The following is a 27,653-nucleotide window of genomic DNA, read 5'->3' on the forward strand; positions in this document are numbered from 1 at the left end:
TCTGTGAATATGTCACCGTTTTTATTAATTCAATATTGTGGTAAAATATGCATGAGTGGGTATATATTCTGATATTCTGATGTTATTCTTCCACACAAGTCAAATAGTGATGCTGGGTATAGACTCAATCTTCTGCACTCAATACACCTGATATGAGCTAAAGCTAACAGGCTAACAGGACCCAGCAGCTGACCATCTGTGTAGAAGTCCTAGTATCTCTCATTCTTACATTACCCTGCTTGGTTTATGTTGTTATTGTTTGTAACGTCAAACATTATATTACACTTCAGTGATGGAAGAGAACAGACAGACCTGTGTTTCGTGATGGAACACTGTCTCTCAGTTGGGGTTGCTGTATTTTAATTTAAATTAAGTCGTAAAAATTAAAGCCCAGCGTTTACATTTAAGTGCAAGGTGACATTTAACAATCAAACTGTGACATCATCCTTCCATAACAGTCTGAACTGAATCAGATGATTAAACGGAAATTAAACTACGGTCAGAGGTAAACCAAAACCCACTGACCCAGACTGATTACACAATCACACACACACACACACTGGCACACACACACACACACACACACACACACACACACACACACACAGGTGAGGTCAAACTGCAACTGCTAACTGAGCTAACCTCACTAATGAAATCAAAATGCAAATAATATTTTATGTTACTGAGACAAATAACACAAGACATTAAGTAAAAGCACAAAAACACTGATCACACTGTCATCATCACTCACTATCTCTGTAAGTGTGTGTGTGTGTGTGTGTGTGTGTGTGTGTGTGTGTGTGTGTGTGTGTGTGTGTGTGTGTGTGTAAGCAGCTTTTGTGCTCAGCCCTCATAAAGCTTAATGTGCTTAGAGCAGATTAGCTCGGCGTTGCTAAGCTAGCTGCTGCTTTGTGTGTGTGTGTGTGTGTGTGTGTGTGTGGCTGCTCTGGTGAGGATTTGGTTGAAACCTACATTTGCCAATTAGGCTGGCTGTCACCGTGGCGACCGGAGCTTCAGGTAATCCCACACACAGGAGGAGGGGGCGGAGTCTGTTTACTTCACATTTACTGGAAACACGAACGCTGAAGATGAGCCTTCTCGCTTTTTAATGAGCTCCTGAAAACACGATGAAGAAACGATTATTATTATGTCTCTTACCTCTACCACCACAACTAATGATAATAATAATAATTATTATTATTATAATAATACAAAAACTCCCTCACCTGTCCAAGACTTTAGCCACCCACCTGCTAATTTGTTTGTTTTGATATTTTTAAATCTAGTTTCACTGAGAGTGCAATGATTTTCAATTCTAGTTGAAGACTTGACATGTAGCCTTCTGTAATTATTTCAGTTGAATGAGTTTTGTACTTCCTGTCTATGTTTTGGTCTTCTCAAAGTAAAACAATCCACTAGACCTTTATTGTGAAGTTGGAGTTTTTTATTGTTACAGCTGGGTATTAAGAATGTGCTCCAGCATTACGTACTGAACAGCTTTGGATCCTTGGAACTACAGACACATTTTGGTCCATATTGAGGCTTGATATCCAGCCCTGTTGAGTGCTATTGTCAGTGACGGTCCTATGGAGAAGCCACGCCCCCTTCTGGATGACCATGAGCTTGAGGGTACCTGTTAAAGATGCCAAACATGTTCACTGTCGATGGATTAACTGTCCACCATCCAAAGTCAAAAATGTCTTCAACGTCACAATAAGATTCCATGGTTGTATTTGGACCTGATGGATGAGTGAGACGGCTCTACAGAGACACAGCTCATTCGTTTGCCTCTACCTGTCTGTCTGTCAGGGTGGTGTGTGTTGGTGGCGACGGGTCGGTGGCGGAGCTGTGTCACGCTCTGGTCCTCAGAGCTCAGCTGGATGCTGATTCTCCAGAGAAACCAGTGAAACCGGTGCTGCCACTTGGAATCATTCCTGCTGGTGAGAGAGAGGACACATCCTCATATAGATCCAAACACTGCAGACCAACACTGGGCAGAACCACATCTGTCCACATTAGAGACTGCCAGACGGGGTGTCTTTATCAGCGGTCTGTCTGTCCATCGTTACAGGTTCTACAGACGTGGTTTCCTATTCTGTTCATGGAGTCAGAGATCCAGTCACTGCAGCCCTGCACATCGTCCTGGGTAGGTTCTACCTGTTCTACTTCTGTAGGTACGACGTCCTAGGTCTATTGTCACATATGGCTACGGTGGGTTCTACTTGTTCTAGATCTATAGTCACATTGTTTTTGGTAAGTTCTACCTGTTGTGTGTCTAATGTTACATTTACACCTCCCCATCATGGTTACGATTTACTTTACTTCAAACAACTCACAGGGAGCCAATCAGGAGCTTGTGTTCTCGCTCAGCTTTGCCGTGGTTGGCTGACGGTCGCTCAGATTGTTTGAGAACAAACAGACGCACAGACTGTGACTGAAGCTATGGAGGCGGCACACAGACAGATGTCTAACAGCCACGATCAGTTTAACTCTAAATCACAGGTTTGCTCCGCTCACTGTAGCCCCGCCCCCTCCACCTCTCAGGTAAACCTGCCGACTAATCAGCTGGCAGCGGGACAGGCTGCTGCGTTTGAATGACCGGCGGCTCGGTAGGTTTTGTGACAGATGGGAGTATTCAGTGGCACAAATGAGACTAAACTCCTGAACAATAGAAATCAGTTGAAGCTCCCAGGCAGGAAGCTGTCCCCACAGACACCAAGGGGACTGCAGGTGAGTTCAGGTGTGTTCACGACACAACCGAGGGGGACATACCTGAGCCGTAGCAGCACATCGCAGCGTTCCTCTCCCGTCTGTACGCTGCGTATGAAGCTACAGCCTGCTGACAGTTAGCGTAGCTTAGCATAAAGACTGGAAACAGCTAGCCTGACTCTCTCCAAATGTGATGTAATCCACCGCGCAGTAATTAACATGTTGTAAAAAGTGTCACATTTCATCATTTTACAGTTGGTTATGTGCCAGACTGTGTGTTGGTTGTAAGCAGGACAACCAGTTTACTGGGTAAACCAATGTAAGGCCAAAGTATTCAGTTAAGATCAACAGACAGAAAAGTATGATGTTATGTTTTATATTTTATTGTTTTGTAAATCAAAGTCTCCAGTATATTTTTTACTTGCTGACCAAAATGAACATTGGTTACACCTCTAAGGAGCGCTGCAGGTTTGATCTCAGTGACACACTGACCGACACACACACACACACACACACACACACACACACACACACACACACACACACACACAACATGCCATATGGAGAGGAAATCAAATGCTATCCGGAGAGACAGACAGGCATTCAGTCAGACAGACAGGTGGGCAGAGAGCAGTTCAGTAGGTTACAGCAGGTATGTGGCCAGATGGCATGCTGTGTGTGTGTGTGTGTGTGTGTGTGTGTGTGTGTGTGTGTGTGTGTGTGTGTGTGTGTATGTACAGCATCTTACTGAATGGTCTTAATGGTGAAATCAGGTCAATGAAGTAAATTACATTTTAGTACAACACCTAAATGGCCGTGTGTAAATAAACAGTGAAAAAATCATAGTAATATGTCAACTTGCTGAATTTAGTTTAAGAGAAAGAGAGAGAGAGAGAGAGAGAGAGAGAGAGAGAGAGAGAGAGAGAACAAAGCCATGACTCAGAAGAGTAAAATGTTATTTCTTGATTGTCTGAAGGTGCCACATAAAGGCGATGTAACAACCTGTTCTCCACTGCTTTGTGTCAGACGCTACAGAATACCGTCTGTTGTTGTCGAGGGATTATACCTTTGAAAAGAGAACTTCAAGATGTCAGAAGCATCTTCCTGCTTTGGTAAACATTGAAGGGGACGTAATAATCACATGCTCATTTTCAGGTTTAAGCCTCTGGTTTAAGCCAATCTAAGCCAGATTTCGCCGTCGCCATCTTGGTTTATGGTCGTTACCGTGTTGTTTTTTTCACAACCAAAGAACAGAAGTTACCATATGTGGAATATGGAGGAGTGACGTAGAGACGCTGAATACGGCTCTGGTAGAGGCAAGACCTGTCAATCACAGTGAGCCCGCCCAAAAGCATCCTCTGCGTTATGGTCTGACTCTAACTGGACCGTGATGCATGATAGGAAGGGGAGCCACATCTGGATGGAGATTCAGAGCCAGGATGGTCAAACTGGAGCAATAAGAAGCAGAGACTGGTCACTCTGCTGCACTGTGACTCCTCTGAGGTTCATACATATCACACACACACTCCTGACCTCTTTCTGCGCTGCTGCTCATGAATATTAATGAGCTTCTCACCATACGACCACTTGGCCTTCTTACAGGCTCTGTGTGTGTGTGTGTGTGTGTGTGTGTGTGTGTGTGTGTGTGTGTGTGTGTGTGTGTGTGGAGGGTCCTACGTTTTAAGTATTAATAATTAAAAAAACAATCTTTCATCCGTGTTTCTCCCCCCTCCCCCTGCAGGTCACCTGCAGCAGGTGGACATGTGCAGCTTCTCGTCTCTCGGTCAGTTGGTGTGTTTCGGGTTCTCCGCCATGTTCGGCTTCGGTGGGCGGAGCTTAGCGCGGGCGGAGAAGAAGAGGTGGATGCCGTCGTCGCGGAGGCGAGAGTACGCTCTCGTGAAGACGCTGGCGAGGCTGAGGTCACACACACACACACACACACACACACACACACACACTCACACACACACACACGTTAAGAGCACTATAACAAAATGGTGATTATAGTTGTTCACTGACTTGAATTTAAAATATTGAAAAGTACATATCAGTCATGCTAGCGGCGTAATGGATTTGGTATTTGCTACAGATGGCCAAGACATTTTTACCAGACATTCATGTCCTCTTTGCCAGTTGGCAAATGTTAGCATGCTAACAGGCTAAACCACGATGGTAAACATGTTTGCTCCATCATTGTTAGCATGCTGACGCTAGCTGTTAGCACCACTGTGTCTAAGTAAACCCTCACAGAGCTCTTACTCTGGTTCCTCATTTCTCGTTCTCTCTTCTGCCTCCCTCAGACCAGAAGACTGTCAACTGTCCTTTCTACCAGCGAAGAAGTCAAACAGGTGAGAAACACACACACACACACACACACACACACACACACACACACACACACACACACACACACACACACACATCAGCACTGTGTAAAACAACACAGTTTGTTTTTAAGACTTTGTATCTTTTATGTTCAAAACTAAATTAGATCTCTTTTCTCAGAGACCAGGACCAGGACCAGGACCCAGAGTCAGGTGAGACCGATCAGGACAGGAGATTAAAAAACAGCTGGTTCAGATTTCCGTCTCTGTCGGCCCAGTTTGATTTACTGATTTCTCTTTCTGTGATTGGTCGGTACAGAAGGGGAGGAGTCTTGGACCACTAATCGGGGCCTGTATCTAAGCATCAGCATCATGTCCATCCCCTGTCTGAGTCCACACGCACCCCGAGGACTGGCTCCCAACACCAGGTACCTGACGAGCACTTAATCCTTCCGGGAATGTTAAAGTTAGCCGCGTCGTGACCTCGAACGCACCGCGAGTTTATGTCACCGCGTTTCTGCTCCTGAACGCACCTTTACGCTCCCTGTTTGTGACAGTTTGGCAAATGGCAGCGCGGCGTTGATCGCGGTGGGAAACACTTCCAGGTCAGAGTTCATCAAACACCTGAAGAGATACAGCAGCTCTAGTGGACAGGTGAGAGCAGCTGGCAACCAACATCTCCGTCTGTAGGAATCTGACACCCTAACACAGTATTACAGTATGAAAAATGAATCAGACGATGCGGTTCATTGAGAGCTGTGGTCTGTACCGGTCTTTAGAGAAGAGTCCTCTTTTTAAATCAGTTGTTTCCGGTTTAAACTGCTGTGAGCTGATCAGCGGATCATTTCTCCTGAGACGAGTCAACGCTCTGTTTGTTCATTTTCAACTTTAAATAAATAAAACAATCATCAGGCTGAATAGAGACCTCCTCATTAACTAGACCAGCCTTTCACTTTAACCAGCGACAGTCGGCTAAAGTGAGATGCCGCTACCCGGTTTCACAATTCCAGGTATTTTGCCGGATCCAAAATGGAGCCAGCTGTCTGAACTGATCCCTGCTGTGGGCCGTGTTGTGTCACTCCTAACATCGCCGTTCTTAAGCCTCCACCTCTCAAAGAGATAAAAATACACAAACTAGTTTTTGGTGAGTGGATTAGCCCGGTTCGGCCTGGCCTGGCCTGTGAGATCGCACACTAACCCACTTACTAAATATACTGAGAGCGTGGCGTTCTCCGTCCTCCGGAGTAAACAGGCTGTTTACTCGCTGACCTACATCCTGTCAGCCTCCGTCCAGGTGAGCTCCCCGGCAAACACGACGCGACGGGGCGTTACGCAGCATTTCACTGTCGTAGTCTGTTGAGGCGGAGCTCATTTTTAAATATTTTATATCAAACGGCAACAAATTATTATTCCATTACGGATTCAAACAGTGAGAAATGAGACCTTTACTGGCTGACCTACAGTCCACACCAAAAAATGATTTAGTTTACTCTAATTTAAATTTAAAAAAAGCTGCAAATGATCATAATTAAAACCATTAGATGTTATAATGAATCACTCATTTAAGCTACCATAGCATTCTTCATGTTTTATCAGATTAACATAGTGGAGTCTAAAGTACATTTTGTTGAGAAATATAGTGGAGTAGAAGTATGAGCTGCCACAAAATGGAAATATAAAGTATATATACCTCGAATTTGTTCTTAAGTATTGTAGTAAATGAAGTTACTGACATTCCACTTAAAAAAAACAGACCGTAAAAACGATCAGCTTTATTCCAATAAAAAGCTGAGGAGGAAGACAGGAGACAGGACAAAGAGGACAGCCTGTCTGTCTGTCTGTTGGTCTTTGCTGCCCCCTGTTGGAGCGTCATGGTGTTACACCAGAGACCATAAAGGACCCAGTCACTCCTCCAGATAATCAAGCTTTTTAACGAGCTCTTCTATCGTCCTTAGCTGACCTTTGACCTGTGAAGACACACACACACACACACACACACACACACACACACACACACACACACACTCTCTGCGTCTGATTGTCTGTCTGCAGTTCAGCTTCTCATTCGTGGAGACACAAGCGGTGTCAGCGGTGAGGATTTGTCCCCGCTCTCTGATTGGCTGGTCAGAGGAGGAGAGTGAGGAAGAGGGCGAGTCCAAAACCTCGCCCATCATCCAATCAGAGGGCGCCGCCTTCCCCTGGAACATCGACGGAGAGCTGGTGGAGATTGCTAACGAAGTGCTCGTCAGGTATGCGTTGTAAATATTATTTATTATCATGTTATTATGATTTGTTATGCTGGTTAAATACCAATGAACCTGCCAACAATCATAGTCATTAATTGATTATTTGTTGTCAGAAAAAAGTGAAAACTATCCACAGTGACGTGTTGACATTTCTACCTGTCAAATGAAGCTACATATTAAACTAAACAGTAACTGGAGACATCGACCATCGTGCGATGGAGTCAGTGGTGTATATTCAGGGTTAGGGGCCGGGGGCCTTCTTTTCATGTCCCCTACTTCCTACGCCCTTGAGCTCAAGCTTCATTTAGATCTCGACTACAGACCTGTAGAAAACATCTGTCCACAGACAGAAGGACACAAACACACCTGGTGACTCTCTCACAGACTCGATACAAGACACTACCAGAGTCACTGCCAGGGCTGGTTATCAAAACCAGTTATACATTCCTTAAACAACCACTGTGTGTCATATTAACGTGCGTGTGTGTGTGTGTGTGTGTGTGTTTCCGTGGTGTGTTCAGGGTCCATCCGCAGCTCATCACTCTGTACGGGGAGGAGGTGGACGAGGCCGAGTCGACCGTCTCCTGCAGCTGCATCTGAGGACAGAGACGCATCAAAAGTAGCAAAAACACATAAAAGTAGCAAAAACACATAAAAGTAGCAAAAACACTTAAAAGTAGCAAAAACACTTAAAAGTAGCAAAAACACTTAAAAGTAGGGACAGAGCTTTGCAGCTTTCTGTTTACATCGTGTATTTTAAAGCTGCATTAATTGTTATGATTGATTACTGATTACTGCAGCTTTAATAAGTTTGACCTTTGACTCCAGACTTCCTTTAAAGGGTTAACACTTCTAGACCCGAGGATGGAGATTAATGCTTGTTGTATAAGTTCATGTTTACATTTTGCTATACTTTAACCACCAGCTCTTCTATTAATATTATTGGTGTATTTTTTTTTATTACATTTTTAATTTTGTTTTTTCATGACCCGTTTCTGTTTCTGCTGCAGAGAGCAAAGAATCATCAGAGTTGACAATATAAACATAAAAATAGTTAATATAACCCAAAACTGTGAGGAAAAGCTTCTTTTCCATCAGCCGAGTGAATCGACTAAATAATAATCATACATGTTTGATAGTCGAGCAGCTTCCTGTTCAGATGAAGAACCCGACTGGATGAACTTAAAGTGTCCAAAGACTGTAAACGTTTGATATTTTAATATAACAGCTGTTTGTTTTTAGTGTAACAGCTGCAATCATGATGATTAAAAACAAAACCAGAACAAGTTTAAATAGAAAAACCTTCATTTTAATAGAAACGTGTTGATAAAAGCAGTGAGACTCTCCAGTGCAGAACAACTTCACATAAAAATAAATCACATATTAAAAGCATCTCTCTGTGTGATGTGCATTTGTACTGAACAGATAGAACACAACGGAGGTTGGCAGCTGTTTAAACATCTGCATTCACAAAATACAGACAGTTAACCCTGCTGTGGAACGTTCCTTCAAGTAGTCGCCATCTTGGCTTTTTTTTATCCGATGAACGTAAGTGACCACATCTGGACTGTGGAGGAGTGACGCCGCATACGCTCTGGTAGCGGCAGCGACCTGTCAATCACAAGGTAGCCCCGCCCTAAATCATACCCTGCTGTATGGACTCATTCTCTCATAGACTTCTATACAATCAGACTTCTTTTTGCAACCGGAGGAGACGCCCCCTGCTGGTCAGTACAGAGAATAAAAGTTGTAAGACACCGGAGGTTGCCGCCTGATCTGGATCAACCTGAACCAAGTGGTCCAAGATCAGTTCCAGTGAGACCGTGGTACGTATGCGTTCTTACAGGATTTTGTCACGTAAAGCATCTTCAAGCATCTCACAAAGCGCTCTATAAATGAAATGTATCTCCAAACAAGCAGAAACGATTGAAGCCTCACTTGATGTCACGTGATATTTGTAAAGTGGAAGAGAAGCGCTCATTTCTGTCTTCGTGACACCTACAGAAGTCAAGCTCCACGTAAAAGATAATCACTGATTTACTTCTCCTTGAGAGCAAGTCCATGTATCATCAGCCTCCATTGAGCTGAAGTGATAGTGACACGAAATGACTGACCGGGGGACAAGAAGTCACAATAATAAGGTAAAAACAGGCTGAAGTGACGCTGTGACGATGTTCGGCCTCCATTAAAACACTCTGTACCAGCTCATCCCAGCAGCCATCATCACGTCTACTTCTGTCTGGACAGCATGCCGTGTGTCCGCTCTGTGTGTGTGTGTGTGTGTGTGTGTGTGTGTGTGTGTGTGTGTGTGTGTGTGCAGTGCATGAAGCGTTGGTCAGCAGGTAAACAATAATGTACACAGACAAAGGGGAGGGTTTTCCAGAGAGCTATGAGCCAATCAGAGGCCAGGTTTCCATCCCCCGAGGTCAAAGGTCATCAGAGAGTCCATTGATTAGTTTCCTCTTAGAGGAGTCAAACCAGTGGTCATCGATAACTGTCCTCGAGGTCTTCTAACAGGTGTTTCAGGTTCACTTCCCTTTTCTATTCAACCCTCCGTCCGTCGCTGCTGTCTCTTTAAGTCTCTGTGGTCTGTGTTTGTGGAGGCACAGGTTCAGGTGTGTTCACGGGAGACGTTTTGTCAGCCGTCTCTCTGTCAGGTCTGTGATGAAAACACCTGATCAGCTGACTCGTAATGGACGGATTTCATTGGCCGATGACGCTCAGCAGCAGTATTGTTCTACTGTTTAAGACAAACTGTCTTGTCATATTTTCATAAGCAGCACTCCATCCATCCGTCAGCACACACGTCTCGTTGAACTGTTGAACAGTCACAACGTGAACGCCTTCATCCTGTGGTCGGAGGTCAGAGGTCGTGGCCAGAGGAGACGGCCGGCGTTATGAAGTGCTCTCTCTTTTGTCGTTTTTAGGGACGTAGTCCCAGCTGTCTCTCTTGAACTCCTCCTCCTCTTTCTTCTGGAACTCCCTCTTAAAGAAACCAGCCTGAGAGACACACAGGTGGACAGACAGGTAGTCAGACAGGTGGACAGACAGGTGGACAGACAGGTAGTCAGACAAGTGGACAGACTGGTAGTCAGACAGGTGGACGGACAGGTGGACAGACAGGTGGACAGACAGGTGGACAGACAGGTAGTCAGACAGGTGGACAGACAGGTAGTCAGACAGGTTGACAGACAGGTGACGAGTAGAGACAGAGACACACAGGTAGTACTATTGTATTGTGATATACTGGAGCTCATCAGTCCGTTATATTAAAATATACTTTATTGTAAAAAGATGAAGTGAATATAATTTACCTTCCACAGACACCAGATGAGAGCAGCCAGGATCATCAGACCCAGAACTAGACTGATGACGATGATGAAGACTTTCACTGTTGTTGTGGGTTTCTGGGTAAAAAGAGCTTCTACCACCACCTGTAAACGTACCACATACAGCATCTGATTACTGGGGACAGATAGAGTACGGACAGACGGACAGACGGACAGACGGACAGGCTCCAGGTTGAAGACACAGACTGGTCTTGGCTGGTGTCGAGGTGTTTTACCTGCGCTGCAGGTTGTTCGGTGATGAAGACGGTGTGAGGACCTTCTCTGGGACTGGACATCGTCGCTGTGCTCTCCAGCCTCATGACGCCCTGACGACCCTGAGACGGAGACATCGGGAGTCTTTAATCCGTTTATCGAAACGCATTTGAGTTATTGAACATAAGAAGTCATTTCAACTTCTTTTCTTGATCTTGAGTGTTTGTGTGTGTTTGTGGGTCACGCCTTGAGGGACAAACACAGTATTGGTTGTTGAACTGAAACTCGACACTTCCTGTATTCTTCCCTTAATAAAAGTCTTCCCATGAAAGAAACTGAACTTGTTTTTGCTGCTTCAGTTGCTGCAGGAAGCGCTAAGTTGCAGTCACTGAGCAGAGATCAGCTGAGGTTAGTTTGAACTCAAGTCTTTCTACTGTGGATCAGTTTTACGTCATGAAAGCAGCGTGTTAGGGTGCAACGCTGTCTGTGTCCACAAGGGACGCGTTCAGGCTCAGCACTGAGTGTAGGACACCTGCATTTTGGCATCAGTTAGAGTCACACAAACAAAAAAACACTGTGGTTACACATGAGCTGATGAAGTTTGAGTGAAAAGAGTAGTGTGTGTGTGTGTGTGTGTGTGTGTGTGTGTGTGTGTGTGTCTGTGTGTGTGTTACCGGAGCTTGGCGTAGCACAGCAGGGTTCAGTCTGATCTCCAGTTGGATGAAGGCATCTCTCCCCGCCTCCAGGTTACCGAGACGACACACTAACTGCTCACACAGCTCATCAGCACGGCCACAGGACTGCACACACACACACACACACACACACACACACACACACACACACACACACACACACACAGAAAAAGACTGAAGTTCATACACTATAGGGGTTGGGTGGTGATCGTTGACTCTGCTCGGTGTGTGTGTGTGTGTGTGTGTGTGTGTGTGTGTGTGTGTGTGTGTGTGTGTGTGTGTACCATTCTGCGGGTGGAGGTGGAGGAGAAGAAGAAGACGAGCTGTTTGATGAAGGACGCTTGAGGAACGTCACAGTCGTCGAGGACCGAAACAGTCGTGTCTTTGATCGAACACACGCCGTGAGACGACTGCAGGGAGAGAAAATGTATAGATTAATATTCATTCATATTCTTTTACCGTGACGTGACAACTACTACTGTACTTCATCCACTACTTCTACCAGCACGCCTCCAAGAGGAAGCTACACAGCGGCGAAACGTTCCAAAACGTTCCCGCTCCACCTCAGCTCCCGCCTACTTTTCCAAAAGTTTCTCTGGCTCCAGTAACCGACAAAGATGGCAGCAAATTGTAAACTCAAACATCGGCGGTTGACACGTGTCTCAAATATCCTGCGAACAGTTCTTCTGCTGACTGCGCTGCTGACTGCGCTGCTGCTGCTTGCGTCGCTGCCGGACGTACCTGCCAGTCCACCACCTGCAGCAGTCTGTGTCGGTACGGGGCGAGGATCTTCGGTAGCGCGATGTCAACCACAGTGTCTACAGACCTGCTGGGACCAGAGTTCAACACCTGCAGACGGACACAACAACAGGGACACCAGAAGAGATCAACACAACGCAAAGAGGGACATCAGATCTAAGACGTGTCCCCTCTGAACTGTAGTGGAGACGGTACAGTAGCTTCACATTCAGAAGACGTGTTGCACCATTGACGTCTGCTTCATATCCAGCCTTCCTCTGTGCAGTTTGACCCAGAGGAGCGTAGGTAATACCTTGTACGTGTAGTTGAATCGCTCAGAGTAGCAGTCGACCGGAGTCGTGTCTTCATCTCCCAACACGAAGGAGGTGGGAGTCACAAAGCTGCAGGACAGACGACAGACAGTCAGCGAGGCGCTACGACCTAACGGTGCTGATCTCAGCCTCGGTGCACTACGGCATGAGCTGCAGCTATTCACCTGTACAGGTGACACTCGATCCAACAGATCAGCATGGCAACTTAATCCAACTGTCTGTCTGCCTTTCTGAATCTAGAACAGTTTAGTTCAATTAAAAACATCTAAAACAAACTATATGCTGAATTCATTCCCATATTCCAGAATAAAAATATATCTTCTTGACTTGGCTGTAATGTTCTGTGAAAGATACAACAACAATATGCAAACGATCCCCTCAGATGACAGAAACATCTTGATGATTAATCTGATGGGTTATGTTTATGGTTATGCTTGTTTCCTTTAATCACTTGATTTTGCTGTGATGTGTAACAGTGAAAACAGGTGGGATGTTAAGTATTTGTAATAATTAATTTACATAATATTTGTAATTTCGTCTGTGGACAGAGTGTGTCACAGTGACATCACAAGTGTGCATTACAGGTGTGAAGGTGAGATCAAAATGAAGAGTCTGAAGATGTGTGCGGTCCAAGCAAGGGAAGTAGAGGAGGAGCTCTATGCTATATATTATCACTGATATTATTATGTTAAGGGATAATAGTAATGAATGCCGACTCACCCGTGGATGTTAATGTTGACTCCATATTTGAGAGGAAGGAGGAGGCTGACGGAGTTGTCGAGGAGATACTCTTCCCTCTCATAGTTATCACTGAGGAGAAGACAGATTTAATCCATTTTAATCACGTTTACTCCTGTAAAGGGTTTGAGGACTTCCTTCACCTGTGGAAGTGTCCTTACCTGCTAGTGTTGACGTGAATGGTGACGTCACCAGGTGTGCTGTTCTGGTTGATGTCCAACAGGAAGTTGATGTTCAACTGCAAGAAACAGGAAATGCGTCGGTGATTTTGAGTGGACAGCTGCAGGATGATCAGTACTCGTGTTCCTTCTGTCCTGTGGACTCTAGTCCGGTGTATTTAGTCCTTTTTCGTCTTTAAGTTGAAACGTTTCACATCCACCTTAAAACTGCTGCTCAGTCTTTCTCTGGGGGGAACTCAGATATTTCAACAGCGTCTTTCACAACATTAACTCTGAGAAACAACTGAGACACAGGAAGTACAGCAAACATCTGCTGACCAGAGAAATGCTGGGGACAAAAAGTACAGGATGGATCTGACCGTTGATCTACAGAGTTAGACGGAGCTGAGGATCATTTTAACGAACTGTGTGGCTCTGAAGATGGCAATGTCTGTCTGTCCGTCTGTCTGTCCGTCTGTCTGTCCGTCTGTCTGTCTGTCTGTCTGTCTGTCTGTCCCGGTCACAAATTAATTTATTCATGACATTCATGGTTCGCATGAATGCTAATGCTGATGAACCATGAGGTTCACATCTGTGCTTTGGAGTGAAAAGTCTCAACAACCATTGAATGGATCTTGAGTGGTTCAGACATCCATTCATGTTGTGCTAATTGTAGCATGCTAACCTAACCTAACCTAAACTATTTCATCCAGGTGTGTGTGATTGGCTGAGGTTTACCTGGGCGTTGGCTGAGAGGAGGAGGCTGGTGACGCTGCAGTCAACACCTGCTGTTGTACTGTTGACTTCCTGTGTGACGTCACAACTGACCACATTGTCCTGCTGCACACACACACACACACACACACACACACACACACACACACACACACACAGACAGTTAGTGCACTTTGTTTAATGAGTTTTTTGTGTTGTGAGCAAGTTATAATTCTTTAGATTTCATGTTTTTGATTCTATTTGTCGTTGCATAAAGCCATTAATTGTGTGTACATTCTGTAATTACCAGTAAAAATATAAACCATTGTGTCGAAAACTTGCAGCATGAAATCAGATCGAGGTGTCTCAATGCATGATGGGAAATGGCGAGTTATTGACCGACTTCTTTATCAAAGCGGTTCCAGCGGTAACCACTAGTGTCGCCAAATCAACCAGGATTTGAATCCTCTGGTTTTACTTGAACTCACGTTCTGCAGGACTTTGATGTAGTGGATGTTGTCGGGGAAACGCAGCATCAGTCTCGGCAGGAAGGCGTCGTCTCCGGAGTTCAGCAGCGAGGTTTTCAACATGATCGTCTGTCCAGAGCCGAGGGCAAAGTACTGCTGCTGACTAACAAACAAGAAGAAGAACGAGGTAAACAACAACACCGAAGCTCCGGTCAGACATCAGAGCAAAGCTGCTGAAAGAAATGATTGTAACATTCGTCTTTATAGAATCATTTTCCCGATAAGGAAATGATAAACTTCGATATATTGTTACATTTCTTGCCAATGTAACAACCAATATAACAAAAATATTGACAACAACAACGGTTAGCTTAGCTTAGCATGAAGGGGAAACAGCTAGCCTGGCAATAGTTTAAAAATATACCTACCAGAATCTTTACAGCTCACCAATTAACATGTCATATCACACACGGACAGACACAAAAATGACTGTTTGTTGTTTAGGCAGGTATATATATTGTTATCTTACGTAGGAGTCAGGTCAGTGTTTATGCTAAGCTAGGTAAGCCACATCCTGACACTGAGAAGAAAAGCCAATGAGCATATTTCACACAAAAATGGTACATTAATGTGACAAACACATAAGAAACCAGCATGGTACAGCCAGACACAAAATCAAATCCCTGCTGCTGCTAATGAATCCTCCTGAATTAGCCAGCAGCTAATTAGCATCATGTGTTAGCTTATGTGAGGAGAACAACCTCCTGACTGATATTAATGTGTTCTAACTGGACTAATAAAATATAATACTGCTGTCGTTTTAATCTCTTCATCATTTCGTCACTTTCTTTATAATTCACACACAACTTCCTGCTGTGTATGTATGTATGTGTGTGTTTCTGTGTGTGTATGTGTGTGTGTGTGTGTGTGTGTGTGTGTGTGTGTGTGTGTGTGTGTGTGTGACTCTGTGTTCTTACTGTTGCAGCACCAGTTGAGCAGACAGCTGCATGTTAGTCGAGCAGTTCACCAGCGAACAGGAACGAGCAAACCAAGTCTGGCGGAGAAAAAGAAGCCGTGAGTTTATTGATGACGTCAATGATGATAATAATGGATGTCATAATTTTCCTCATTGATGACGTCAACCTCTGAGCCCAGCCTTACAGATGATGACTAATGTGCTGATGAATAATTCCAGCTGCAAATTCCTACACGTTAACCCGCCCTGCTCAGTTTTTATGAGTCAGTGGGACATGGAGCGGACTCTGGATGAGCTGACTGATGTTGGTTAATGAGCTGCAGCTGTAAACACATCTGGATTAGCAGGAAGTCATTTTCAGTGTGTGTGTGTGTGTGTGTGTGTATGTGTGTGTGTGTGTGTGTGTGTGCGTGGTGGAGCCGAAATAAGATTAGCTGTTTCCTGCCCTTTAACACAGATCAGTTTGGTGAAGGATAGAACTTTTTTACATATTATTGTTAATTTAGCGACAGCACAATGCACACAGTAGTAGCAGCAGTAGCACATATGAGTAAATACAAGTCAACCCAAAAGTTAACTGTAGGCTAGTATTCATTTCTAGTTAATGCTTGTAACAAGATTTAGGCTAATTCAAAGAATTAATACTCTGAGCAATTATTACAAAGAGTTAGGAGTATAAAAAGTCTAATTTGTAGCTGGTGTTAAGATTAGCCTGTACTACGTTGGTGTTAGCACTAGCTGTAACTAGCTGTTGTTAGCATTAGCCTGTACTACGTTGGTGTTAGCACTAGCTGTAACTAGCTGGTGTTAAGATTAGCCTGTACTACGTTGGCGTTAGCACTAGCTGTAACTAGCTGGTGTTAGCATTAGCCTGTACTACGTTGGTGTTAGCACTAGCTGTAACTAGCTGGTGTTAGCATTAGCCTGTATTATGTTGGTGTTAGCACAAGCTTTAACTAGCTAGAGTTAGCACTAGCTGTAACTAGCTGGTGTTAGCATTAGCCTGTACTACGTTGGAATTAGCACAAGCTGTAACTAGCTGGTGTTAGCATTCGTCTGTACTACATTGGTGTTAGCACAAGCTGTAACTCAGCTGGAGTTAGCACTAGCTGTAACTAGCTGGTGTTAGCATTAGCCTGTACTATGTTGGTGTTAGCACTAGCTGTAACTAGCTGGTGTTAGCATTAGCCTGTACTACATTGGTGTCAGCACAAGCTGTAACTAGCTGGTGTTAGCATTAGCCTGTACTACATTGGTGTTAGCACTAGCTGTAAGTAGCTGGTGTTAGCACTGGTCGCTACCTGGTTGGTGACAGTGTTCTGGTGTCCTGCGCTCTGCTGCAGAATGGGTTTTAATGGAGGGAAGGTTTTGGAAGAGGCTCTGTGGGTGTTTGCTTCTCTGTGACTGTAAGAAACCTCAAACTTGATCGGAGTAAAAATGTCCTTCACATCTTTCTGTAGGAGTAACAAACAGGAACAGAGGAGGAATAAACAAAATTAGCATCTCCACAGCTAAACCAATCAAGGTATTACGCCCAAATTTGAAGTATTAGCTGTATGTCTTTTTACCCTTTGGTAAGCCACATGTGACGTACAAGTGAGCTGGCCATGTCGGGCTCTCACACGCCCCCTTGTGCTATTGGCTGACCAGTTGCCATGGAAATAGAAACGATGAGGGAAAGATGGTTTATGGAGGAGGTCAGAGGTCAAATTGTATTGAAGATCTGAAGAGAGAGGGAAATTCTTCAACATCAGTAGGTAAATCATACACACTCATGTACAATATAATTGACCATTTCCTGAACCCCTCCCCCAAACAGCAACCGGCCAATCACAGCTTAGCAACTGTAAGTCGGCCCAGCAGGCCTTTCTCTACATGATGCTGCTGTGATAAGAGGGATACTGTGGATACTGTGTGTGTGTTTACATGTTTACAGTACCTATAGCTCCTCTGAACTGTCTGGACTTGACACTGAAGCAGACGGTAACGTTGAAGCAGACAGTTGGAGTCTTGTGTTCTTGGCACAGCGCCACCCGCTGGTCAACCTGCTCGGGCAGAATCAGGGATGCCTTCACCTGAATCACCGGACGGGTCCTACAGGACACATTCAGAGAAATGATTACAGCAGAGTGACTGAAGTCATTTCATTCCAATGTGGATTGAAAACAGTATGGATCTTATTATTTACTATCAGGAATCTGCTTCTACTAAATGTTGTTATTCAAAGCAAAGATTTCTTTCCACAATATGTTGGGAAGTGTTTGGATAAACAGGATGTCCTGTTTCGGCTAAAATAAGGACGCTTCCTGTATGAAAGGAGACAGAGCAGAAATTGGAGCTGTTTTAGGTCCTGTTTGAAAAGAACAGTGTGGTTTTACCTGAGAACCACGGCAGAGTCTGAGAGGAAAGCACCAACCGCCACATCTGCAGAGACAGAGAGTTTAATCTGGTTTAACTGTACAACACCACGGATGCTGTGACACGGGAAATGGTTGTTTAGGTTACCTTGGTAGCCGTTATCGTCAATGTCAATGCCAGAGCTCAGCGACTGGCCGAACATCCTGAGGTTACGACCCAGAGAGGATCCAGTAATCCTCTGAAAACACACACACACACACACACACACACACACACACACACACACACACACACACACACACACACACACACACAAACCACGTTGGTTATCACAGAACAGAACAAGCTCATTCAAATGTCCTCTTCGGACTCAGCACAGTGAATCCTGGTTAAATGTAATATTTGTCATAATGAGGATCAGGTGAGAGGATCGTCTTACTGCCTCTCTTGCATAATCTCCAATGACATCAAACTTGGCTCTCAGTTTGTACAAACAGGAGGTGAATGTGTCCCGAATGAGCAACGGTGGTTCACGCTGTTTGTGCTGTGTTTGCTTGAATACGTTTCGGTTATCTAACCATTTTATAATTCACACAAAACACTGCTGAGCTAAGTTTGTCCTCAACTGATAGGAATGAAACTATTCGCCAAGTTGTGATTGTCTATTAAGTATATTAGCTCAAATCAAATCATAAAATCCATTATAATGATGTTTATTTATTTATTCATGAATGTATTCATTGTTATTATTAGCGTTATTATTTGTACCTGAGAGGGAGTTGGTGAGATGCCGTCCTCCCTGCCGTTGTAAATGTAGACGGCTCCTTTGAGGTCGTCTTCCTGTGGGGCTCCAACCGCCACATCTACACACACACACACACGTTTATATTACTGCATTTGTGAGGACTATTGCTGGCTCCATCAGCCTGACCTCCACCTAGGGCTGGGCGGTACATTGATACTATATCAATATCGTGAAATGAGACTAGGTATCATCTCGTATGTTGGATATCGTAATATGACATAAGTGTTGTCTTTCCCTCTAGCTGTCATACCCACTTAGTTACCTATCAAACAATATCCATATCAAGGTATTTGGCCAAAAATATCATATTTGATTTCCTCCATAGCCCTCAGCGTTACCTCAACCTTAAAGCTACAAATTGATTTCTTTCCTTCCAGGTAGCCACTGCTTCATGTCGAGACTTGAATCCTGCTGCAGATTGTCAATCAATAAGTGGTTAATTGATCCTCTGGGAGGTCAGGCACCCTTTACTAAAGGTGTGTGTGTGTGTGTGTGTGTGTGTGTGTGTGTGCAAGGCCCTGTTGTAAAATGTTCAGCAGGATGAAAGTATCCAGGATTAGAACACAAACGTGAGAAAACAGCAGCATGCTCCTTTAATATTTAACCTGAGTCCTTTGAAGACGTGAGGGTCTGAAAGTCAAACAGTTTCTGTATTTTTTTTCTGGACCACACCAGCACACACACACACACACACACACACACACACACACACACACACACACACACACACACACACACACACACACACACTAATCTAGCTGTGGCAGATTAGAAGGCAGGTTCAGTCACAGAGCAGCAACAGTTTGTCATTACAGTTTTAATGAACGTAATAACACACTCCAACCTTCACACACAGATGGTGTGTGTGTGTGTGTGTGTGTGTGTGTGTGTGTGAGTGTGAGGGCGTTGTGTTAAAGTCAGTGATGTTAGTTATCAGGAAGTGGCAGTTACTGTTTTTGGTGGGTGGATGTGTTCCCTTGTGTTTTTAGTATGTGTTTTTGGCTGTTCAGTGCAGTAGCAGTCATCAAAGTATTGCAGTAGTATTAGTAGTATTAGTAGGATCATTTGTGAGGCAGCAGATCTGGGCAGAAAATCAAAGAGCAGCTCCCTGATCACCACTGTTGAGGTGCCCTTGAGCAACGATGTGCCCCCCCACCTGCTCCAGTGGAAATACTTAGTGGACAACTGAAGATAGTACTACTACTGCTACTACTACTGAAGCAGCTGACGCGTTAGTAGTACAAGCTTTTAAAGTAATGTAGTATCAGAAATAATAGTAAGCAGTTTTGGAGTACTATTAGCAACATGTATGTTTGCAGTGGTATTAGCAGGAGTAGCCTAGTAGTAATAGTAACAAGTAGTAGTAGTTTGTAGTACTAGCAGTTAGGAAGTAGTATTTATAGTACTACTTATTAGTAGAATCATAGTATTACAGTGGCATAACCAACAGCAGCAGTAGTATTAGTAGTATTAAGCAGCAGTAGAATTTGCAGTTGCAGCAGTAGTTATAGTTATAGTAGTATTTGCACTAAAATAATATATTTAAAATTAAAAAAATAATTGAAGTATATGGCAATAGTAGTATCCGTATTTATTAGTAGTGTCAGTAGTAGAAGCAGTGTTGGAGTACTATTATCAGTACTATAGTTGTTTGCTGTGGTAGTAGTAATAGCAGTAGGAACATGTTGTACAGCAGTAGTCCAGAGGTTGTAAGTAGTATCTGCAGCAGCAGAAGTAGTTGCTGTGGTAGTAGAAGCAGTATCAGACGTAGTAGAAGATGTAGTACATTGCAGTACTGTTAACAGTGGCAGTAGTATTTGTAATGGTACCAGCAGTATTAGTAGTGTGGTGTATACTTGAGACGGGTCAGGCTGTGCAGGTGTGCTCATTACCCCGGTAACCGTCGTCGTCCAAGTCTCCCAGGTCGGCGATGGTTTCTCCAAACCGGGCGGCGAAGGCATCGCTGCCCGTCAGCTGAAACTCCGCCTCCAACAGCCTCGCCTGAGACAGGAAGCAGGTAATAGATTACTATGTAGCGTGGAACACAAGAGCCTGAGCCGGATGTCAGGGGTCAGGTGAACTCTGTTTAGTATTTGTGTTGTGTGTGTGCTCACGTCGCCCTGGTTGATGTACACGTGGACTCTTCCCTCCTCCCTAGTCACGCCTGTTGCCATGGGAGCGCCGACCAGCAGATCTGACAAACCATCGGCGTTCAGATCCACGGCGCACACGCTGGAGCCGAAGTACGATCCCAGCTGTGAGACAAACGCACACAAGCCGAGTGCTAAGTATACCATTGTCTTGAATGGAGGACGCTAACGCTAGGTGGCTCCTCACCTCTTTGCCGGAGACCTCGGAGACGACTCGCAGCATGTTGCTGTCAACGGTGAAGATGAAGACCTGCACGGCACAAAGACACACGCTGACTCCAACCATCACACGTACACAACGCCACACAAGATCAACGACAACCCTACAGCAACTTCACACACACACAACCAACACTCAGACTTTCAGTGCAGTCGGTAAACAGACAGTGGCTCTCACCCATGGACTGTCCATAAGGTCTCACCCATGGACTGTCCATGAGGTCTCACCCATGGACTGTCCATGAGGTCTCACCCATGGACTGTACATGAGGTCTCACCCATGGACTGTCTATGAGGTCTCACCCATGGACTGTCCATGAGGTCTCATCCATGGACTGTACATGAGGTCTCACCCATGGACTGTCCATGAGGTCTCACCCATGGACTGTCCATGAGGTCTCACCCATGGACTGTCCATGAGGTCTCACCCATGGACTGTCCATGAGGTCTCACCCATGGACTGTCCATGAGGTCTCACCCATGGACTGTACATAAGGTCTCACCTTGCCCTTCTGGTTGTAATGCGGAGCTCCGCCCACCACCTCCACAGTACCAGGACTCAAAAAGGGACCGGCTCCGACAGCGTAACCTGGACAACAGCGGGACACAGTGTCACATGTTGAGACTTCATTTAAAGATTCTACCACTTGATTCACAAACGTTTTGGTTGGTGGCCCTTTTCAAATGTGAACACACTCATAATAAATATGTCAGACTGAAAATGTGAAACTAAGATTTGAAAGGTAAAATGAAGTCTTGGTTGATTGAAGGGTTCTGGTTTGGGTTAGGGTTTGACATTAGTGGTTATGGTTGAAAATACATTTTAGTCAAAACGCAAAGAGAACATGTAAAAACCACAACCACTGAGCTTCCGTCTTTGATGTAAACCGCTACTTCCTGTTTATTTGTCCTGATCAGCAAGTTCATCTGCTGTGCGCACACACACACACACACACACACACACACACACACACACACACACACACACACACACACACACACACACACACACACACACTCCTAACTGAAGACAACACACACTCATCAGTCTTTTCAGGGAAGGTGTTTGCAGAGAGAAGAAGCGCCTTCATCTGAACATCACACCTTTCTGTTCAGCTTCCTGTTGAGTGAAGATAACATCACACAGCTGGTTTTGTTTTTGTCTCGCTGCAGAGAACTAATTTCATAATTTATCATGTAAACCTGACTTCCTGAATCAGGATTAAAGAAACTTGGCTCTTGGTCATGTATGCACGTGACTTTTTACATGTTCACCAAGGTAAACGTAAGGTTTTTAACACCTTTTTAATAACACAATTTAATGCAGGTTTTACCTGGTAATATGGGACCAATTATTTATCAACATCATTTTTTTTAGTACTTCCCAGCGGTGTATAAAAATAATTTTCTTATGGTATAATGAATTAAATTAAAGTGATCTGTACCCGGGTTAGCAGCAGAACAAGGCTGAATGGATTAACCAACTGAAAATGATGAATTAATTAAAGTTTATATTAAAATCTAAACTTCACACTAGAGCTCATAGCAGCTGTAGCTAGCTGTTCACCGTCCTGATATCTTCATTCAGGCAGAACACTTTGTGTATTATTCCTCCCTGCAATGTTTAAATGCTTATCTTGAGTAGCACCGCCATCAAAGACCCGCTTGATCCTGATGATAAATACCTTTCTTACAGTGATTCACAATAAAAGCCTCCCAGCGGTTCACGGTGAACACTTTGAACGTGAAGCAGAAATATACATTTGGTTTGTATGAGATGTAAGTTAAGGTCATTTTTTGACATCTCTGCATATAGAATATTGAAGGATTAAACATGTGGGGGGCAGAAAGCGCTCTTCCTTCTGTGAGACCCTTAAACCTTTCCAGCAGTAACGTTGCTTCCTCTCGAGCGCCAGGTGCCAAATATCTGAATAATATCTGAATAGCAACAGTCTACAGGCAGCGCAGCATCAGAGTCCTCTGTGAGCAGCGCTGTCAGCACACAGGAGGCATTCTGTGGGCTTAGTGGCGCTCAGAGCCGAGTACACGATCGCTGTAGTTATGAGCCTAAGTGTGGAGAAAATAGACACAACAGACAAGACTACAAAGCCTGTGTAGATATTCTGTGTAGAATTATATGAGAAGGACTTGTTCAAAACAAAACCCATCCTGTTTAGACTGGGAGTCAGAGTTTATCTGTGTTTCAGTAGCTGCTGGGAAGAGGGTAGAAGGTATCTGCCTGGTAGGACCAGCAGCAGCAGCAGCAGCAGCATAGTTCTGTGGCTGTGGTACTGTACTGACTACAGTCGGTACGGAGCTGTACAGTAGCAGGTGGATCCGTTACCTAGGTAGCTTCCAAAGCTGACGGCTCCAGCGTCGTCGTCCAGGTACACCGACATCCCCCCGCTGGACGTGTTAAAGACCAGAACTGAACCTGTCCAGTAAGACGTCCCCGGGGCCCCCATGATGATCAGATCCTGAGAAAGACACAGGCATGATATATTAAAAAGGCTCTATCGCACCTCTGTAATACACATTTCTCTAAACATCTGTTGCTTAAGATCGAGAGTTGTGACGTTTCATCTTTTGACAGGAAGCTGAAATAAAAAGTACTACATTTCAAGAGAATGAGGAAGAACAGTGAGAGAGCACATAGCTCACAGATATAAAAACAACATCACGCACGTCTGAAGTTTTACAGAAGACAGCCGGGACCAATCGCATTCAGTGGAAACTGTGAAAACAAACGTTTAAAGGAGCTCACTGACCTCTGTCAGGAAGTTGGAGATGCCGGCCTGACACGACCCATAATCCTCACCGAACTTCCTCTGGTGGTCTGAGAGAGACGAACAGACATGTCGAGGTGAACAAATAAATAAGGAGATAAAAAACAAATGTTTTTAGCTGCTACGTTCACACACACACACACACACACACACACACACGAAAGAAGTGAGGTCCAGACAAAATCCAAAACTCGTCTCCATCAGACTCAGGGTCTCTGTTAATGGAGTCACACTGCGTTAACGCTGCTGAGCGCTCCTGTACCTCTGTAGCAGGGGATGATGGGCTGGGAGTGCCTCAGGTCGTTACCGTAGCGATAACAGACTCCGTTAGGCAGCTTGTGGTTCTGGCCGTCTTTCTTTGAGTAGAAGACGTTCTTCCAGCGGTGAGCACATGCCTGCACACACACACACACACACACACACACACACACACACACACACACACACACACACACACACACACAGAGCATATAAACGCCATGTGACACAAACTCATTACTGGCAATAACACAATCACAAGTTAGCAGTTGAGTGTAGTAGTTATTCTCATGAGCCATGTCATTGTGAGAGACGTCTGTGTGTGTGTGTGTGTGTGTGTGTGTGTGTGTGGACCATAGTCAGCCCGTTCATCAGCCTGTTTTAAACCTGAAGGGATGGCGTTAATCTTTTAGTCACAGTCTAAATGTGAAGCCTCTTTCAGAAACAGAGCTTTGTGTGAATGCTCCATGGTGGCTTTATTCACACTTGACAGGATGTTTGTGGAGCTACACATTTGCTGTGTCACTGCTGGAGAACAGCGATGAATCCTATTTTTGTTGTTGCTGTGCGAGGCAATGTGAACTATACTGAGACTGTCGTTAATGTGCACAATTCCAGCCTCGAGTGAAGAAGAAGAAGAAGAAGAAGAAGAAGAAGAAGAAGAAGGTGTTACCAGGACATGTCCTCCGTTGACTCCAGGCTGTCTGGACAGACTGACTCCCAGCCACTGGTGATCGCTCTCTGCATCACACGTCTTCCCACACATCAGAACGTCTGCACACACACACACACACACACACACACACACACACACACACACACACATTAATTCAACAGTTTCACACATGCAGCCTTCACGGGTGATTAATTGGTGTTTCACTGTTAAAGGCCACATCTGACCAGCTGATAGTGTTAACATGGTAGACAACTGAGTCCTATACTGTGTTTACTCATGTTCAGACCGGTTCTTAGTGTGTGTGTGTGTGTGTGTGTGTGTGTGTGTGTAAATGCTTCAGATAACGCTCCTCATCTTTTGCTCTATCGTGTGAGGAACATGCTAGGGTTTCAAATGCCGGAGAAAAGACTTAACAGCACACACACACACACACACACACACACACACACACACAGACGGAAACACACCAGCATGCATGGGGTGGCAGTGGCGGGACTCAGCGGTGATGTTGCAGCGGTAAACGGCTCCGGGAGATTGAACCGACGGGCTGGAGGATGAGTTTGCCACCGGGGCTCCAACCACCAACCTGAGAGACAGAGAGACAGAGAGACAGTTAGACAGGATCTGTCTTTGTGTCTGCTCAGCGTCTGAATGGCATCTGTGTGTGAAGCATCAAAGAGCGTCTCTCATTGACGAGGACCGGCTAATTAGCATGCACACACCAACACGCGCAGACACAGCCCTTCTGTGAGGATGGCAGCTAATAGAGCAGCATTAACATAATCAAATGGATCTACATGTACTGATCTCTAGCAGACCAGCAGAGGACCAACAGAGGACCAATAAATGAAGCCCAGAAGATGAACAAAGGATCAACTGTAGATCAGAAGACGTTGACGGTAGATCAATACCAGCTATGGGCTCCATGGCGATGCAGCAGGACTGAGTATCCAAACATGGATGAGGAGGGGCCGCTGAACTCCAGACTGTGGTCCTGATCCAGATTGTACCCTGCTGCAGGATGGACCAGGATCAGGACCAGGACCAGGCTGCAGCGCACACACATGCTGCCCGCTGAGGGACGCATGATGGAGGACAGACTGCAGGGACACCAGAGAGACACAACTCAGTAACCAATACACATGAGATCAGAACATCTTTACAAACTCGTGTCATCTGTTTAAACTCACATAACTTTATTTAAATGTTAGTGATGATCGGAAAGGTTCTAAAGGTACAAAATATGTCGAAAATATGCAAAGTCTCGTGTTTTAATATTTCCCTCATTGTAGACATGCTGCAGCTTCAGCCAGTAGATGGTTAGCCTAGCTTAGCATAAAGACTGAACGCAGGTGGAAAAGGCTAGCGTGGCTCTGTCCAAAAGTAACAGAATCGACCTATCAGCACTTCTAAAGCTCACTAAATAAATGGCAACTGTTTTTCAACCTGGACCCTACTTTCTAATTGGACCAATAGAGAATGTTTGTTATTGTGTCATGTGACAAAGGTGGGAACATGAGTGTGTTGAAGTACAACAAGCGTAGCTTACTATCGTCAAACAACAAGCAGTTTAGTGGACGCACGTTGACGCTGAGCAGCGATTACACGGCGGCCTGCTGCAGCTTTGACGCTCAACACTGAACCAATTCAAAATCATCACTAATCACTTAAACACACAACATGGGGAATAGAGTCCGGGTTGAGGAGTACCAAAGTCACCCTTTAACACGTTTGTTTGTTCTATACAACAAATGAAATCAGACAGAATCAGTTGGAGGAACACATTTTGGCAGAGATCCCCCAAACCTCTTGGTCCGGCCGTGTCAACGGAAATCTACTTCAGATATTTTAAATGAATAAAAGTTTGATATCAGGACTTGAAGCTGTGGTTCTCTTACTGAGCCAACATGTCCTTCCTTACTCTTATTATAAGGCTATATTTACAGATTCATATCGATTAATCAATGACGGTTCTGTTTCTAAAATTAATATAAAGAAACACTGAATGTCTATAAAGAAACACTAAATGTCTATAAAGAAACACTAAATGTATATAAAGAAACACTGAATGTCTATAAAGAAACACTGAATGTATATAAATGTGTATAAATGTCTATAAATGTATATAAATGTCCAAACCCCTCTTTCAATCTGACCAACAGTCCATAAATTCAACATTTAGAATGAATAGTTTAGGAGAATGTTTGTTTTTATGAATGAAAACTTTTCTTCATCAACTCTGTCACTAATCTATTAACCGACTACCGGTCATCGTGTAACTACCGGGGGATGTACTGTACCGTCAGCAGATATCCCGGATCAGACTGCGGGTCCGGTGGTCTACCGGGCAGATGTTGAATCAGTGGAACACCTCCGGGCGGCAGATGTGAAACCAGAATCAGTGTTCCAAAAGGTCTCCGTTAATTCCTTCTCGCTCGTGGAAACCTCCTGTTGCTCCTCGGTCCGTTAACCGTCTCGTGCGTGAAACCGGGCTGGAGGAGCGCACGAGGCTGTGGGTCTGTGTGACAAGACAGAAGAAAGTGAAGCTGGGTGGAAGAAAACCGAAGAGGAAACCCCCAAAGCAGAGTTCACTTGAGTTTCAGATGAAGTCAATGGAACTGAGAAGTGAGCGCGCGGAGACCCTCCCTCTGTCCCTCTGTGCGCGCGAGTGTATAGTGTGTGCGTGTCTGTGTGTGTGTGTGTGTGTGTGTGTGTGTGTGTGTGTGTGTGTGTGTGTGTGTGTGTGTGTGTGTGTCTGTGCG

General features: G+C 44.7%; 2 protein-coding genes across 3 annotated transcripts in view; one reads left to right on the plus strand and one right to left on the minus strand.

The window, feature by feature from the left end:
- The window catches only part of cerkl (ceramide kinase-like), a 24,248-nt gene extending 15,577 nt beyond the window's left edge, over positions 1 to 8,671 (plus strand). The window contains exons 6-14 of the mRNA XM_068736639.1: positions 1,810 to 1,940; positions 2,072 to 2,146; positions 4,451 to 4,628; positions 5,010 to 5,057; positions 5,215 to 5,246; positions 5,353 to 5,461; positions 5,591 to 5,687; positions 7,086 to 7,282; positions 7,801 to 8,671. Of these exons, the coding sequence (XP_068592740.1) occupies positions 1,810 to 1,940; positions 2,072 to 2,146; positions 4,451 to 4,628; positions 5,010 to 5,057; positions 5,215 to 5,246; positions 5,353 to 5,461; positions 5,591 to 5,687; positions 7,086 to 7,282; positions 7,801 to 7,879 (946 nt within the window). The 3' untranslated portion in view covers positions 7,880 to 8,671. The remainder of the gene's footprint in view (positions 1 to 1,809; positions 1,941 to 2,071; positions 2,147 to 4,450; positions 4,629 to 5,009; positions 5,058 to 5,214; positions 5,247 to 5,352; positions 5,462 to 5,590; positions 5,688 to 7,085; positions 7,283 to 7,800) is intronic.
- itga4 (integrin alpha 4) lies at positions 8,567 to 27,653 on the minus strand. 2 transcript variants are annotated; one of them, XM_068736638.1, is made up of 29 exons: positions 27,192 to 27,653; positions 25,803 to 25,991; positions 25,359 to 25,477; positions 24,889 to 24,989; positions 24,220 to 24,352; positions 23,940 to 24,007; positions 23,516 to 23,648; positions 21,675 to 21,760; positions 21,140 to 21,202; positions 20,917 to 21,057; positions 20,695 to 20,803; positions 18,766 to 18,860; positions 18,145 to 18,235; positions 18,018 to 18,063; positions 17,579 to 17,733; positions 17,208 to 17,362; positions 16,941 to 17,093; positions 15,641 to 15,717; positions 14,685 to 14,826; positions 14,221 to 14,319; positions 13,486 to 13,562; positions 13,307 to 13,396; positions 12,568 to 12,655; positions 12,258 to 12,365; positions 11,801 to 11,926; positions 11,496 to 11,621; positions 10,845 to 10,943; positions 10,594 to 10,713; positions 8,567 to 10,279 (listed from the first exon to the last, which is right to left on the minus strand). In XM_068736638.1, exons 2-29 carry the CDS (start codon positions 25,976 to 25,978, stop codon positions 10,175 to 10,177), a joined length of 3,081 nt encoding a protein of 1,026 aa, XP_068592739.1. In that variant the 5' UTR covers positions 25,979 to 25,991; positions 27,192 to 27,653; the 3' UTR covers positions 8,567 to 10,174. The 2 variants fall into 2 exon arrangements, with proteins under 2 accessions (XP_068592739.1, XP_068592738.1); XM_068736637.1 differs by having other exon boundaries at positions 14,221 to 14,322.

This window comes from Cebidichthys violaceus, unplaced genomic scaffold (assembly GCF_023349555.1).
Source record: "Cebidichthys violaceus isolate CVI_PGR_0920_01 unplaced genomic scaffold, fCebVio1.0.p SCAF_71, whole genome shotgun sequence".
NCBI classification, from domain to species: domain Eukaryota; kingdom Metazoa; phylum Chordata; class Actinopteri; order Perciformes; family Stichaeidae; genus Cebidichthys; species Cebidichthys violaceus.